The 16,614-nt window shown below is 40.6% G+C and overlaps 1 protein-coding gene across 1 annotated transcript in view; it reads right to left on the reverse strand.

Moving 5' to 3' along the window:
* Positions 1–2,836: 2,836 nt before the first annotated feature.
* Positions 2,837–16,614, reverse strand: part of PAPPA2 (pappalysin 2) — a 242,117-nt gene continuing 228,339 nt past the window's right edge. The window contains exons 22-23 of the mRNA XM_069737803.1: positions 7,167–7,265; positions 2,837–3,462 (exon numbers count right to left, since the gene is read on the reverse strand). Of these exons, the coding sequence (XP_069593904.1) occupies positions 3,316–3,462; positions 7,167–7,265 (246 nt within the window). The 3' untranslated portion in view covers positions 2,837–3,315. The remainder of the gene's footprint in view (positions 3,463–7,166; positions 7,266–16,614) is intronic.

Below are 16,614 nucleotides of genomic sequence, written 5' to 3' on the forward strand. Positions count from 1 at the left end.
TTTTTCTTTCACTCCTATTCCAGCCCATCGAGGTAGTGATTATTCTTGTTATCTGAGATAACTTTACCTGTGACTTTGGGATATATTTCTCATAAAGTGATAATTACTGGACATAATGCTGATACATCAGAAAACACCGACAATCTATTAGTCTGGTTAGATATTGTACACTTGCATTTTTCATCTCTAATTGATAGGACTGATGGTCGCTCTGCTTTCATGTAGATCAACAATATGAAACGAAGACCTGATGCCGGTGCAACAAATGCAAAAATCTTATTAACATGTTCTTTACGATAGACCAAAGGAATAAAAATGTCCAGTCTCGTCAGCAATGTGAGTTCTTCAATTTCTTTGCGAGGGTTTCCTACATAATTAGAGGAAAATAAGTTATATCTTGTAGCTTTATCCTGCAGTTTTACAGTTTTTTTCGCTGAATATTTTTGTTAGGATTTGGTTATACCTATGATTCCAATTATTGTCTATTCAATAATAACAGAGGTGTAATTGTAGGGGGCCCTGGTTTTAGTGGTACAATGTCCCCTCTGCCATGTAATAATACACCAATGTTATAAGTAGTAGAGAAAAGTGAATCGAATCACAAAGAATAATATTTGTTATGAATTTAATATGTGAACATAAAATCCCTTAAAAACTATTTTAATTTTCTTTAAATATTAAAAGACACCTACCCAGTATAAACAATTTGTTAAGAAAACAAATCAATGTGAGCATAGACCAAAAATGATAAAACATATCTACACAAACCCTACAGTAATCCTAGTTTACCCCTGCCTAGCAGTGGAGGTTGGCACCCTAAGAAACGATTTTTTGGCGACCCCACTCACCGAGGACTATCCCTTACTTCCCTAAATATCCCAACTACTAGACAGGTGGGAAAACATATAGATAAAGATAAGAGGTGGAAAAAAAGAAATTAAAAAAAATTCCCAAAATGATCAGTTAATATAAATATAATCCCCTGTAGGTATTCTGTGGGTCATACACATACACTAATGATGGCTAACCTGAATATAAATCAAACATCCGTCCCTATGACAACTCCTCTGAAAAATTATTTTCCTTAACTGATATTCCTTTGCTCTGGCCTAAAACGTGATAATATGCTCAGGGATTCAATTCACCATATGCTGTTATTTTCAAACTGATGTAATAAAGTATAGAGTAGACTTATAGAGAAGATGCACCTCAACGCGTTACACTGCTGTCACGGTTCATCAGGATGCCTGTTTGATAGTGGCGATGCCAAAGATACAAGATGCCATGATAGAAAATTAGCGTACCCGAAGGTCATAGCAAGTGGATTTAAATATCCACCATTGATCAACGTAATCATAATAAACACCACCCACCTGCTGATCTGCAGTTTGTTAGGTTGGGTTCACTGTCACCTCATGTCAAGTTGTAGTTCTCACCTGTGTCGGCGTGCGTTCCAGACTGGAGCACAATAATATCTGGCCAGAAATACTGCTGATGTCATTTCCTCTCCGATATTCCGGATGTAATCTCATAAGATGTCATGTATAATATGCATTACATTCTGTGTAACGCACGATGACAGGAAGTGCAGTGTCGTCACTTCCTGTCGCGCCTCCTTGAAGATACTAATCGTCACCCTCCGGATAGTGACATGCGTTCCACACCGTGGAACGCAGGCACTTCCTGTATGAGTCTAGGCAAGCACGCTGGAGCATGGAGATGAATGACTATTGCTGCATCCTTATATAAAGTAAGAGTGTATAAATTCAAAGTAGCATAAAATTATAAACATTCTCATATCATACTGGAAATAAAGGGAAGTAATAATCAGGAAATATAACATTCTAACAAAAGGCATATTGACACAAAAATTAAGGATACAGACTGTAACTAGAGTCCTTGTATCAGAATTGTGGGCAGTAGACATGTATCACTTATAATCAGAAGGATGCATTATTATTTTACAATATGTCCATGAAAAATATTGTCTGTCCGTGATGTTTTGGTAAGCTGTCAGACGACCCCTTCTGAATACCTATGTTTCCTCAGGCGACATTTCAGCGGTGTTGACACCAGCTCTCTAGGGGCTCATGTGACCTTCAAATGTCAAGCAATCATTGCTGCCAATCAGAGCTGGCTTGACTCTCACCTTCTTCTGACAAATCAAGATATCCAGAGGATATGAGAGCTGCTGCTGTCCTCTCACTTCCTCCAGATGTCAATTACGTTTGTAAGGAAAGAGAGTGAAATCAGCACTTATTGACTGCAGGGATTACATGACATAACAATGTCATGTGAGCCCCGGGAGAGGTGGTACTGAGACCATTGGTATGGCGCCGGCATGACGCATGACCATGATCAGTGATCAAAGCATGACCATGATCAGTGAACAGTTGAGTTTTGAGTAGAGAGTGTCTATCTTAAGAAAAAGAAAGACGTGGGGGAAAATGTTCTGCCCGATAATTGTTCCTTGTGCGCGTCGTACAGACTTTTGAGATTTAGAGGATAGTGGTTCATCTATAAAAGGATGGCAATGGGTTGCGTATAGGTGTTGCAGTCAAATAGGTAGACAAGATATCTTTGCTGCAGGCACAAAAACAAGGACTGGTGGGGACGCCAGAGCTGCCGCGCAGTAACAACAGGAGAATTAACAGATAAGTATAGGCTCTTTTACTTTTTCACACCATTAGCTCCCAAAGGTCAATTTTTCATTGGTGGCTTTACTTTAGGATTAATTTGTGTTTATAAAATTTTCTAGGCTCAATTGTCCAACTGATGATTAAACAAGGAATTGCTGGTGGATAATAAAGAATTAAAATATTGCAAACAATCAACATACATTAATACCTTTGTATTTATTCATATATTATAATCTTATAAAATGCCTTGGACTGCAGGGATACTGACGATTGCTAATCCAATACAACTCCGATATACACAACATACTGTGGTCATGCAAATGACTGGACAAAACACGGAGACGTGTACGGTATGATACCTGCCTTTGATTACTACGTCTAGTCTATACTGAGTGGGCAGATGATGGTTTGCAATTAAATAAAAGTGCTCTGGAATATCAGTCTACAGTTGGTGAATAACAGATGGAGGTAAGAATAACATAAAGTTTCTGTGCGTATGTTCCGACCATAATGCTGAGATCTCATCATGTTTTAAACTCCTGGTTTTCGCTTCCATGTTCTATCCAGGTCATCCATAATTTGCATGGAATAGTTCAGTAGCACAGATCTTGTGTGTTGAGGAGGCATTAATGACTCTGACACAACTGCTCATCGTGAAATGTTTTGCAGAGTTTACTCAAGTCAGTGGTGGACGTATCTCCCCAAAGTCTGGTGGAAGGAGCACAGGCCAGTTAGTTCTTTGAGACTTGTTCTCTTCAGCTTCTGGGTCACGACATGTACACTCATCCTTCTCACACTCAGCCGCAAAAGGAATGACTTGACCCTGTCACAAGCAACAGTAAGACAATTGGTCCAAGTTGGTATACATAGTAATATGATGAAAATACCTCTATATATCAAAGAACTACACTATGACATTTACAATCAATACTGCCATCACATATATGGGTTTGAGAGTTGTGACAGTGGCAATCATTTGATTGTCAAGCAGTTATTAACAAAAATGGAGTAACCCAAATATTATAGGCCCTTTAGACTACTTAGCTTTGCAAACCTTTGACATGGAATAAATCGTTTTTACATATGCTAGTGGTAAAAACATTGCACTAAGTTTCAGTCAGCAATCCTTATCTTGTCCTTCATTTTCAGACCTGCTTGATATGTAATTTATAGTGTGATCATGTTTCAGAATCTTATCTTGTGAGAGTGCCCCTCTCAGTAATATAGGCTGGATTTGAGTTCTGCGTGTATCCAGGATGCTGCTGTCCTCACTAGGGTTGAGCGAAACGGATCGGACAAATTCAAAAATTGCCGACTTTCGGCAAAGTCGGGTTTCATGAAAACTAAACCCGATCCTAGTGTGGGATCGGCCATGCGGTCGGCGATCGTCGCGCCAAAGTCACGTTTTGTATGACGCGTTCAGCGCCATTTTTCAGCCAATGAAGGATCGTGAGCAGCGTGATGACATAGGTCTCAGGGGCGTGAACGCCTATCGCCATCTTATCGCTTGTGCTGTAGCGATTTGCAATGTGCAACACCAGATTTTCTGTGCAGGGACAGAGGGAGAGAGAGAGAGATTTCCCATTTACTTGCATTGGGTTTCGTGTTTCGGTCGATCCTCGACTTTTCGCGATAATCGGCCGATTTCACTCGACTCGACTTTTGAGAAAGTCGGGTTTCGTGAAACTCGACTCGATCTTAAAAAAGTAAAAGTCGCTCAACCCTAGTACTCACTATTCATATAAGAGGACAGCTTCTATCCCTTACTTATTTTCTTTTCATATGGTTTTCTCTTTTTCATTAGCTTGTTTTCTCTACTCTCTCTGAGTTACTTTCTCTCCTTTCCATGTTATGGAAATTTGCGTTAATACCATCCCTGCTGCTATTTCTAAGTCTGAGAGAAGGGAAGGGGAGACCAGAGGGAGCTGTGAGAACCAGGGCCAGGAGCTCAGATAGATTTGTAACATTTTTGCAAAGGCATTCAGCTAGATAAAATTACTTACAGACACTCTGCAGTAGCATTTGGGAACGAACAATACCGCAAGAAATTTGGTGAGAAGGTGTGCATAGCCTTTACATGTTACCTTCCATTTATCCAGCATGGATTTAGCCATTTTGGAAACATAACCATTAGTTTTTAACTTTCTATATTCAAACATCTACAGATGTGTCATTCCTTACGTTACATCTTGGCACAACAATTCCAAAAATGAGCAGCGCAAAAAGATTTGAAAAAGAAACAAAATATAATTTTATGATACTCCGCCAGGAGTCGTTAATGCTATGTGTCTGTATTAGGATAACGAGTTGTTGTAATGTGAATTGCAGCCTGTCAAGGGTTTTACTTGCATGTCATAATTTTGCATTGAATTTGCAATTGGAGACATTTTGCATCTGTAACTAATTTTGCAGAAATGTAAGGGTGCAAACATCTGTGTTTTACCTAACAAACAAATCTTTACAAAGTTCAGTGTGCAATAGTAGCTGCACTTGCCAAAACTTTGGAGCATCAGTCCGAACCTCTGCCACTGATAGGGAAATTCGGAATAAAAAAATCAACATATAAAAGGATATAGGATGAAGTATTAAAGAGAATCTGTCAGCAGGTTTTTGCTATGTAATACGAATCCAGTATGCTGCAGGGGTTAAAACAAAGATTTCATGGATGCCTCTGTGGTTACTTGCAATGATTGTTTTAGCACCAGTAGTTGATCATTGCTGGGACACAGCAGCACATACTCCTGGTCAGACTCCGCCCCTTCTGTGATAAGCAGCTCAGTGTCTATAGTCACTGTACATGAGAGAAAACACCGTGTGCACAGCTATACTGTGGTGCTTAGACTAGGTTCCCAGACCTTCAATATAAATATAAAGAAGTCTAGCACTCAACTTAAGCGGCGATAGGTTTGATTTATTTGTAGCACTTGAAACGTTTCAGTCCATAAGGACTTTCATCAGTCACGTGCCGTTAGAAGCCCATAGGGCTGGGTTCAGAAAGAGCAGGGATGCACAGAATGTGCAAAAAGCGCCGCCACAGCTTGCGTTATAGAGAATGGAGGTAAAATAGAGCTTAATTAGAGTGCTGTAATGGTGGGGCAATGGTCGCACATCAGGATGTAGCACCCACAAGCTGAAAGCACTGGTGTTCGGGATGAGGGACACTGCCTCCAGACACGGTATCCACCGCTAGTTAAGTGCTAGACTTCTTTATATTTATAGTCACTGTACATACAGACAATAATGTGGGCGGGCTAGGTTTGTCAGCTCTGCTGCACTGCTAAATCTGAACGCTCTAAATGTGTCAGTACCATTGAACCCAATAAACTAAGTAATACATGGTTGGATTCAGGGTCTTTTTGCCTACATCAGCAAAATCCTGCTAACAGATTCCTTTAACTTGTGTGGAAACATAACATCACCCACCATGAACTGTAATTCCGTCCTTGTAAAATTAGGCTGTTTTAATATCAAAGAACAGCTTCAAATCCTTAAAGGGTATGGCCACTACTTTTTTACTATATTTATCATTCTATCTGATCGGTGGGAGTATGGCACCACCTGCCCCACCGTCAACCAGCTATTACGAGCACCAGCGGCGGCTGGAAGGAATCGGATGCTGCCAGAACAAAACAGCTCCATCATTTGTAAAGTGGATGCGGCTGGGTACTGCAGATCCACCCCTTATTCAAAGGAATATCAAATGAATAGGGGGTGAATTTGCAGTACCCGCCCGTGGCCGATATAGTTTTGACAAAGCTGCTGGGTTCAGGCAACATACGAGAACTTTTGACTGCTGCCAGCACTTGTAACAGCTGATCGGTGTGAGTTATAAACTAAAAACTTTATTAGCATTAGGCCAGTGGCAGACGGCAGTAGATGATCTCATCTGAGAGAACAAGGTTGATTATGAAAGTAACTCTCTGTTAAAACTCTGATCAGCGTTTGATCTGAGTGTCAGCATAGTGCGCTCCAGTTCTCTCGAATAAGAGAATCGGAGCACACTGTGAAGAAAAGACGGAGAACAAAATTTCTCCATCTTCTCCATTTTATCAGTGTGCGGAAATCAGACTGTACTCAGATGTCATCCGACCGATGGTTTCCACGCACTCATTGACTTTCATGGCCGAGTGCGATCTAAATATCAGATCAAACTCGGACATGCTGCGATTATTTTCCTCGAATGTGCTCAGTCCCATAAACTAACATTGGTCCAAATCCAATGTTTTGACGGATCATACGCAGACCAATGGTGTAAGTGCTTATCGAGGGTGCAGGAGCAACCACCAGAATTCCAACCCAACACAATAATTAGTGGCTGGACTCTATAAGGCGTTGACGCTAACACTGATGCTGGTATAGAAAATACGACAGGCGGCAATCCCACGTCTACACATTTCTAATGGAAAAAGTGATTTTTTAAAAAAATTTTTCAACAGCTGAATGGCTCCACAACGACGCAATTGTGTGCATAAAGAAAAGGAACATTGTGGGATTGGATATGACCTGCTTGTTGAATTGTTTCCTTACCTTGTGCGAGGACAAAGTAGAGGCGCAGCAGTCCCCTCCGTCATACTGACAATACGCTCGGTTATTAATTGTGTCACACCAGCCATCTGCTTGAAAGGGCTACACAGGAACACAGAGTCAGTCACCACAATACACCGAGGAAATCAATAGAAACTACGTAACCTTTACAGCTCTGACTCCAAGTATATAGAGAGAACAATATTTATTTTTCTATTGCTGCCAGAAAATGCTTCAGATGAAATGCTTTGTCTCTGAGATACATTCCTGATGTGTAGGTGGATAAATGGGAGACACAGTACGGAGACCAATAGCTTCAGTATCTGTTATGCCGTCTTCTGTGATAGAAGAAAATGCAGAGCTGAACACAGCCATTTATAACGTGTACAAACAATAGGCAAATCCAAATTGTTTATCAAAGGGAAGGTAAAATTCTGGATGTGGTAAGACCCAGTGCTTCACGTACTGCAATCTGTTTTTATGGAGATAACAGGAGGCTTTGCAGCGGAAAACGTTGGTTTAAACAAGAAGCGTTCAATATATTGTATTCTAGAAACTCACAAAGGTCCTTGGTCCCAAAATGAAGCAGTACTTTATATCCAGAAATTGTACTTGAATTCAAATAATATATGAGATGGTTTAGCATTTAGTAAAAATTCTACATATATTATATACCGTAAATACAGCTCTGGCAGAAATTAAGAGACCACTGCAAAATTGTCAGTTTGTCTGATTTTTCTCTTTATAGGTATGCTAGATTGTGGCCCGATTCTAACGCATCGGGTATTCTAGAATATGCATGTCCCTGTAATATATGGACAATGATGATTCCAGAATTCGCGGCAGACTGTGCCCGTCGCTGATTGGTCGAGGCAACCTTTATGACATCATCGTCGCCATGGCAACCATTATGACATCATCGTCGCTGTGCCCGTTGCTGATTGGTCAAGGCCTGGCGGCCTCGACCAATCAGAGACGCGGGATGTCTACGTCCTTTATGACATCATCGTCGCTGTGCCCGTTGCTGATTGGTCGAGGCCTGGCGGCCTCGACCAATCAGAGACGCGGGATTTCTACGTCGATGCTGTGCCGACGTAGAATATTGCCCAGCAACATAGTATATTGCCCAACCACGTAGTATATTGCCCAGCCACGTAGTATATTGCACAGTCACGTAGTATATTGCACAGTCACGTAGTATATTGCCCAGCCACGTAGTATATTGCCCAACCACGTAGTATATTGCCCAGCCACGTAGTATATTGCCCAGCCACGTAGTATATTGTCCAGTGACATAGTATATTGCCCAGCCACGTAGTATATTGCCCAGTTACGTAGTATATTGTGCAGCCACGTACTATATTGCCTAGTTACGTAGTATATTGCCTAGTGACGTAGTATATTGCGCAGCCACGTAGTATATTGCCCAGTGACGTAGTATATTGCCCAGTGACGTAGTATATTGCCCAGTGACATAGTATATTGCCCAGCCATGTAGTATATTGCCCAGTATACAGCACAGAGCCACGTAATATATTGCACAGTGAAGTAGTATACAGCACAGAGCCACGTAGTATATTGGTCAGTCACGTAGTATATTGCCCAGCCAGGTTTGTCACAGTTTAAAAAATAAAAAATAAACATATACTCACCTTTCCGAGGGCCCCTTGTAGTCCACAGCAGCTTCCGGTCCCAGGGTTGGTATGAGCGCAGGGCCTGTGATGACGTCACGGTCACATGACCGTGACGTCATGGCAGGTCCTTCTCGCGCAGGCGCACAGGGCCTGTGATGACGTCGCAGTCACATGACCATGACGTCATGGCAGGTCCTTCTCCCATACCATCTTTGCCACTGAAAACTGCAGCAGAAGATGGCGGCCGGCGCGAGCGACTATTGAGAGTGAGTATAGCAGGGTTTTTTTATTATTATTTTTAACATTACATTTTTACTATTGATGCCGCATAGGCAGCGTCAATAGTAAAAAGTTGGGGACACACAGGGTTAATAGCGGCGGTAACGGAGTGCGTTACCCGCGGCATAACGCGGTCCGTTACCGCCGGCATTAACCCTGTGTTAGCGGTAACCGGAGGGGAGTATGAGGGCGACAGGCACTGACTGCGGGGAGTAAGGAGCGGCCATTTTCTTCTGGACTGTGCCCGTCACTGATTGGTCGCGGCAGCCATGACAGGCAGCTGGTGAGATCAATCAGCGAATGAATAACCGTGACAGACAGACAGACAGAAGGACAGACGCAAGTGACCCTTAGACAATTATATAGTAGATTTTTGAGTAAAATGTAAATTGTTCATTTAGTTTATAAACTTCTGAAACCATGTCTCCAAATTTCCAAGCAATAAATTATGATTTTTTTTTCTGAAAAGGAGAAATGGTCAAAAAAAATTTTAAAAAAACCCAGTGCTTTCAGACCTCAAATAATGTAAAGAAAACAAGTTCATAATCATTTAGAAACAATACTAATGTTTTAACTGAGGAAGAGTTCAGAAATCAATATTTTGTGGAATAACCGTGATTTTTAATCCCAGCTTTCATGCGTCTTGGCATGCTTTCCACCAGTCTGCTTCTGGGGCTAAAATGTAAGCAGTTCTTCTTTGTTTGATGGCTTGTGACTATCCATCATCCTCTTGATTACATTGCAGAAGTTTTCAGTGGGGTTCAGGCCTGGAGATTGGGCTGCCCATGACAGGGATTTGATGTGGTGGTCTCTTAAGTTTTGCCAGAGCTGTATGAGTAATTGCCAAATGGCTTACATTTTGTGTGCTTAGTACATAGATGTAACTATAGTGGTTGTATCTAGGTCCTGGAGCCTAAAGAGACCAAAAATGTCTTTTTGACAGATACCAGAAGATTAATACTTTTAAAGACCTGTTAGAGATTTAGAATGGGGTTTAACAAGCTTCAAGTTACGCTGCTGGCTAAGTTTATTGTTGAATCTGAAGGACTAAGCTCTGAAAGTTTAGTCAGCGCCAGGCATGCTTACAGCTGCCGCTTATAGTGGTGTGATGAATGGCTGCGATTGATTCAGGCACACCTGGATAACTGAAAGCCAGCAGTTTCCAGAAGAAATAAAGTTTATTTTCTCCCAGATGCAGCACCTTCAGTACTGTGACCACGAACCTCCTTAACACTAGTTACCTGCAGACTGACCCTATATCTGCCTGTTAATAGTAATATAGGACCTGACAGGTTTCCTTTAAATTGTAAAACATGTCAAAAAATTATCCCTATTAGGAAGCATATGCCTACCTGGCAAGTGTTTATCAATATATAGTGTTAATGTGTTTTTTTCACAAGGGTTGGTGCAAAAATTACCTCTATTTGGGAAGTATCAAGAGCTTTGTTCTTTACTAATCAAAGAAGCAATAGCATTTTCACAAGCCATCCAAAATTATCTCTTTTAAAATGGGCAGGGACACTTAAGCTATAATGACTTCCCTACTAAGTGTGAAGAAATTATCCCTTTTTTGGCATCCGCAACAGGTTTTCAATTCCGAAAATAACACACAAGTCTTGGAGTCAGTCCTTTTCTTCAGTAGTAAAATTAGGACAGAGGGGTATTAAACTAACTTACTTTTTTTGGCAGTCTTTCATAAATAAAAACTGCTCTTATTAAAGTACTATTACTGCAGTATATTACAGATCAAAAAATTCACATTCACACTGAGTGACTGTGCAGGTTCAGCACCTCCCTATTACTTGGATCTTCATACTGTTACTCACACACTAAGCATTGCCATTTTGAATGCTTTTCAGCGCTGCAGTAATATACCACAGTCAAATTTAGGTCTTTATACCCCTATGTATATGTAATGAGCTGTTCATTTTGACCTCCTATGCTGTAAGGCCCAAAATTGCCCCTGGTTTTACTACCCTCATTTTTAATAGTCCCTACTGATTAGCTGAACAAGACCATGTGATGAAAAAGCAACAAGGCATTATGGGGAAGCCCGCGGGGTTGCGCCTGATGTCATAATCCTAATCTAGAATGTTCTGTATTGTGTGAAAAGGCACAGAACATTTTTTTCTTACAATCCATACAAATCGAATTACAAATTGTTTGAACTTTTCTGGACCTGCAAATTTTGGTAAATTTGATTCAAAGTTGATTCGCAGTGGATTGGTTTGCTCATCTCTAGGGATGACCTTTCAAGTTTAACGAGGCATAACAGATATCTTCTTCTCTGAATTATGAAAATTGCTCAAAATGGAATTGTGAGCATGGAACAGAGTGAATAAGCCATTGGAGCCAATCAACACACTAAAAAAAACTATATGACCTGCCAATGAGACTGAGGCTGCAGAATACTAAAACACAGCCTACTGCTAGATGACTGCCTTCACAGAAGCAGTTTTTGGCCCGCTGCTAGGGTCAGGAGAAAAAAATTCAGCTATTTACATATCCTAGAACTTCACATACCGTAGTGTAGTTTTCCGAATATTCCAGCCAAAGTACTTGAAAAGTGCAGGTCTACTGTACTAAAATAATAACGCCAATAAAAACTTCATAAACTATTAACGCGGCCCTGTAGTTCCATTGTGTATTGAGCAACAGATACAGTAAATATCTATTAATGTAAAATGCTGAAAAATAGCTTTCAACACGCGAAGGATTCAGATATTGAAGCTTTGAAACAAGTGGGGACTGATCTGAATAGAAAATACACTAATGAAGTTAATATGTCACATTTGTATGCGGCTCACGCAAGATCATTTGCAATGGAACAAGTTGATTTTGCTGCAGGCTACAGATGCAGAAATATGGTTGTACCAGCAAGAACTCCAGTGGTTTGCAAACAAAAATTCTTTTATCACCAGTTCTACAATTAAACTTGTTTTCAGAGATTAGTGGAGTACTAAAGAAGAATTACAGAGAACACCCTGGTTGCTCATGCATAAAATATTTCAAGTCAACATCTAAAAGTTTCAGTAACTTTAAAAAGAATTTGAATCTACATGGAGTGTGCAAACTCTCATTCTGAAAACATCACTATAGACCCACTTTAAAAGAAATTTCCCATTTTATATACGGTACTTATGGCATCTTCATGGGAAATGTTATTAATGTCTACCAAGTGGGGTCTTACCAATGAGAACGGGGGCCCAATGCAAGCTTGCTTATCTTTTTCCATAACTCCTATAAAAGTTAGAAAGCTTTACATATGTTCGGCCACCTCTTCATTCAATCTCCTCCCGGAAGTATTGACCTTATTTATCAAATACTAGTGATGAGCGAGTGTGCTCGTTATTCAAGATTTCCGAGCATGCTCGGGTGTTCTCCGAGTATCTTGGGCGTGCTCGTAGATTATGTTTGTGTTCCCCCAGCGGCATGATTTGCAGCTGCTAGACAGCTTGAATACATGTGGGGATTCCCTAACAAACAGGCAATCCCTGCATGTGTTCACATGTGTCTAACAGCTGAAAATCATGCAGCTGCGGAAACACAAACATAATCTATGAGCACGCCCAAGATACTTGGAGAACACCTGAGTATGCTCGAAAAACTCGAGTAACGAGCACACTCACTCATCACTATCAAATACTTAAAACATTTTTTTTCTTTAAGTTTTCCCTTAAGCAAAAATGGTTATAAAATTATTAATGAACCAATATCTAAAGAAGCACTCCTCCTACTCCCATCAAAGTTTTTATCTTCTTAATGTATTGCTATCATCATATTACACAGCACTGTGTACTTACAATTGCTCATTTTGCCTTTCTACTCAGCTAATTCTTCTCTTTACCATTAGGTCTATGACATTATGTGATTAAAAACAGACTAGCTGAATTCTTCTAAACTCTGTGTAGAAACAGGAGGTACATTTTCGCTGCCTGACTCATGAATGACTGCAAAAGTCCCTGGCAGGGGGTAGGAAGTGGTGAATGATAAATGTAGGAACAAAAGACTTCCTGTTTCTACATAGAGCAGAGAAAATAGAAGAATTAGCTGGGTAGAAAGGCAAATTGAGCAATTGTAAGTACACAGTGCTGTATAATATGATGATTACAATATATTAAGAGGATAAAAATTTTGATGTGAAGAGGAGGGCTTCTATAAGGTTTAATTTATCCATCTATGAATCACATACACATTTTATTTGTGATTTTCAAGAATAGAACATATACCCATTAATGTCTATGGGGCTATTCGAATGTCTATGTTTTTGATGACCGTGTGTCAGCCAAAAAATCACGGTGACATGTTCTTTTTTGATCAGAGTCAAAATCACAATTACAAGTCTATGGGGCAATGAAAATCACAGATAGCATGTGGATGGCATTAGTGTGTAGTCTAGGAGAAACATTTCAGATTGTTTAATGTATATATTGTAGCAACACCATGTAGGCTAGGGTTAAATCCTAGCACCACAGGTTCTGGTTAGGTGCACCAGACTAGCTCAGTATATAATCATGAGAAGAGTCTGCATAGGCTGTGTGCAGCAAATAGCAAGTATAACAGGTTGCTATGGACAATAGTTGTTGCATTTAACTGAACTGGGACTAGCTCAGCCATGTGTGAGAAGCCAGGGTTTATTTTGTTTAGTTAGTGCCTAGCCTAGATGTATGCTTATGGGTTTGTTTTGGTACTGTGTAATCAGTGAAAATAAATGTCACATTGTTTTGACCCAAGAAGCCAGTGCCTGTGTGAACGTTACCTAATGCTTACTTGGGGGCATGAATCTCTACAATGATGAAATGCGTGTGTGAAGTCCAGAGAGCACAGACAATTGCAGCGTAAAGATTGAATATCCTTGGTAAACAGCATTGCATATAATGTGACATATATTTCCACAGGTTGCAGTGCACCAAAACAAAACCATAAACATAAATCCTCAGCCTTGTCCAGATGCTAACTAAACTAAATAGACCCTGGCTACTGATAGACAACTGAACTAGTCCCAGTTCGGTCAAACATAATGGTTATTGTCCATAGCAACCAGTGATACTTGCACACGGCCTATGCAGTTTCTTCTCAGAGAGAGATTTCGGCTTGTCTCTCCCTCCAGCTCCAACACAATCCTCTCTGGTCAGCTTCTCCGATCTGATTGACTAGTGAACACATGGCCTGGATATATGCAGAGCCAGCCAGGTGCAAATAATCAGAGCCTGTAGAGCTAGGATTTAACCTATATTTAATATATGAATATATTTATATATGGTGTGTGTGAAAATCAAAATCACTGATAAAACACTTAGACTACAAGATTACCCATGAATGAATTGCAGTCCTGTTAAATCTGCCTCAAAGCTGAAGGATCTAGTGGTACTTTATGCAAGAGGACAAAAAAAAGGTAGTCCGACATTTGAAAAGGTCTCTATATTGAAGTCTATGGAAGCGTGTTGCTTTGCATTGTTTCTAGGGAAGAATTAGAAGGCTTACGTTATACCATTGCGGACTCCATTTGCCCCTGTAGAGGGTTGACATTGTGTTCAGCATGACTGGATTGGATGCCTGAACCCAAGTTATTATATGCAAGTTATACAGATTTGATAATCAGTTCTTAAAAACTCACGCTGTTAGGATGGCTGGTGGTAGCCAGCATTAATCCATTCAATCCCAATTCCTAGCGGGATGCTAATGACACTGGCGTTCTCAGTCAATATTCTCATCCTGTAATAGGGTGGAAGGTGACCCATGCACCTCCTGAATAATGGTTGTGTTTCTTTAATGCAACTGTATTCTTGTGCATTGTACTTTGTGCCTAACAGATGTAATTTGCTTAGTATATATAGTAAATAATTGTGTATGGTACTACGACAAGCATGGCTGGGCATTTATTGACACTCCAGAGAGAAGGAAGTCAACTGCTTAGTTGAGAGTGCAGAGGTTTCCAGAAGAAGGTTTAATTTATTTATAATGGATAGAAAGGGGTTCAAAACTGACATAGGAATAAAAAGACCCTACATTGGGTTAACACTTTTAGGTGAGGATAGGGGTAAGAAAATACATTATAAGTGGATGCTCACCGTAGATGGTTGGGCATGGATAGGCATAACATTAATACAGGCGTGTATAGACAATGGATAGTTGGATGCAGCATGGTACTTGGGTCCTTCTGAATTTAGGGTTACATGCTCACCAAGGGTTGCAATGTGTTGCAATGTGGAAAGAAGACAGTAGGGTAACCGCTCAACATCTACTAATTATGCATGGTGCAGTTTATGGATATCTTTTGCAAAAATAACGCTTTTCGGGGCATTGAATCTCCTTTGTAAAGTTTACAGAAAGTGATACGTTATGACTATAATGACTTAATGAACCTCTTACTTTCTGTAAACTTGACAAACCAGACTCAGTTCCCTGAAACATGTTTTTATAGAAGGTGACAAAAAACAGGACCTCACGTAATCACTGGAAATGGAGCATCTCTGTGTATTGTTCTCAATCTACTTTTAGTAACTGAATCGACTACCATACCATCAACTTTCTTACTTTATAAATTGACCCCTGGTTTAGATACAGTTCAGACTGCCATAGTTGTGAGAGAGTAAAAGTTTAAGCAAGTTGCTGCCGTATTGCTGAAATTGGAACTGAGAATGGAAAGGTCAGAGAGATTGTAGTGATTTGGTGGCAGAAGCTGTCAGAGAGGAATAACTGGAAGAATATAGAAGTGGCAGTGGAAAAGTCTGAGTGTCCCTCAAACTGAAAGGCATTGTGCTGCAAAGAGAATCCGGATGCCCACTGTATAGTGTAGAGGGACCTGAAGTACGTGTTAGCCTAGATTTTTATTAGTGATGAGCGAACGTGCTCGGATAAGGTGTCATGAGAGGATACTCGGGTGCTGAGTGACTTTGGCGTGCTTGAGTCCTTGCGCCTGCTTGTACCGCGGCTGTTCGACAGCTGCAACACATGCAAGGATTGCCAAACAAACAGCCAATCCCTGCATGAGTTGCGATTGTCAAACAGCCACGAGACATGCAGCCGTGGGGACTCAAACATATTTTTCGAGTGCGCCGAAGACACTCGCTTAGGACACGAGTATGCTCAGATAACACCTGATCCGAGCACATTCGCTGAAGTGATATCAATAAATAGAGTCCGTCACACCCAAAATGCATTTTAAATAGGCTATACAGTGTTGTAGGGGACTTAGCTCCTCTAACACTCATACACGCACTGTATCTGTTACTGGTACAGTGCCTGAGAAAATAACCTTTAATTAATATGCAAAAGAGGAAGCTATGGTGTGTATGTGTGTTATGGTACTGTTATGCCTCTTCGTTTGCATATAGGAGCCCTTGCAAGGGCGAGTACTGTCTAAATGCAGCTGGCATGTGTGTGACCGTGCGTATTCTCCTCTTTGTTTCCTTACTTCTGATGGCGTTCGCTCCACTTCCGGTTGTTTTAAAGCAGCGAGTGGCCTCAGAAGAAAGAAGTTAAGGAGGAGAACGTACATGGTCGTGCATATGCCGGCAACATTCAGGCAGTGCTTG

Source organism: Ranitomeya imitator, chromosome 8 (assembly GCF_032444005.1).
Source record: "Ranitomeya imitator isolate aRanImi1 chromosome 8, aRanImi1.pri, whole genome shotgun sequence".
Classification (NCBI taxonomy): Eukaryota; Metazoa; Chordata; class Amphibia; order Anura; family Dendrobatidae; genus Ranitomeya; species Ranitomeya imitator.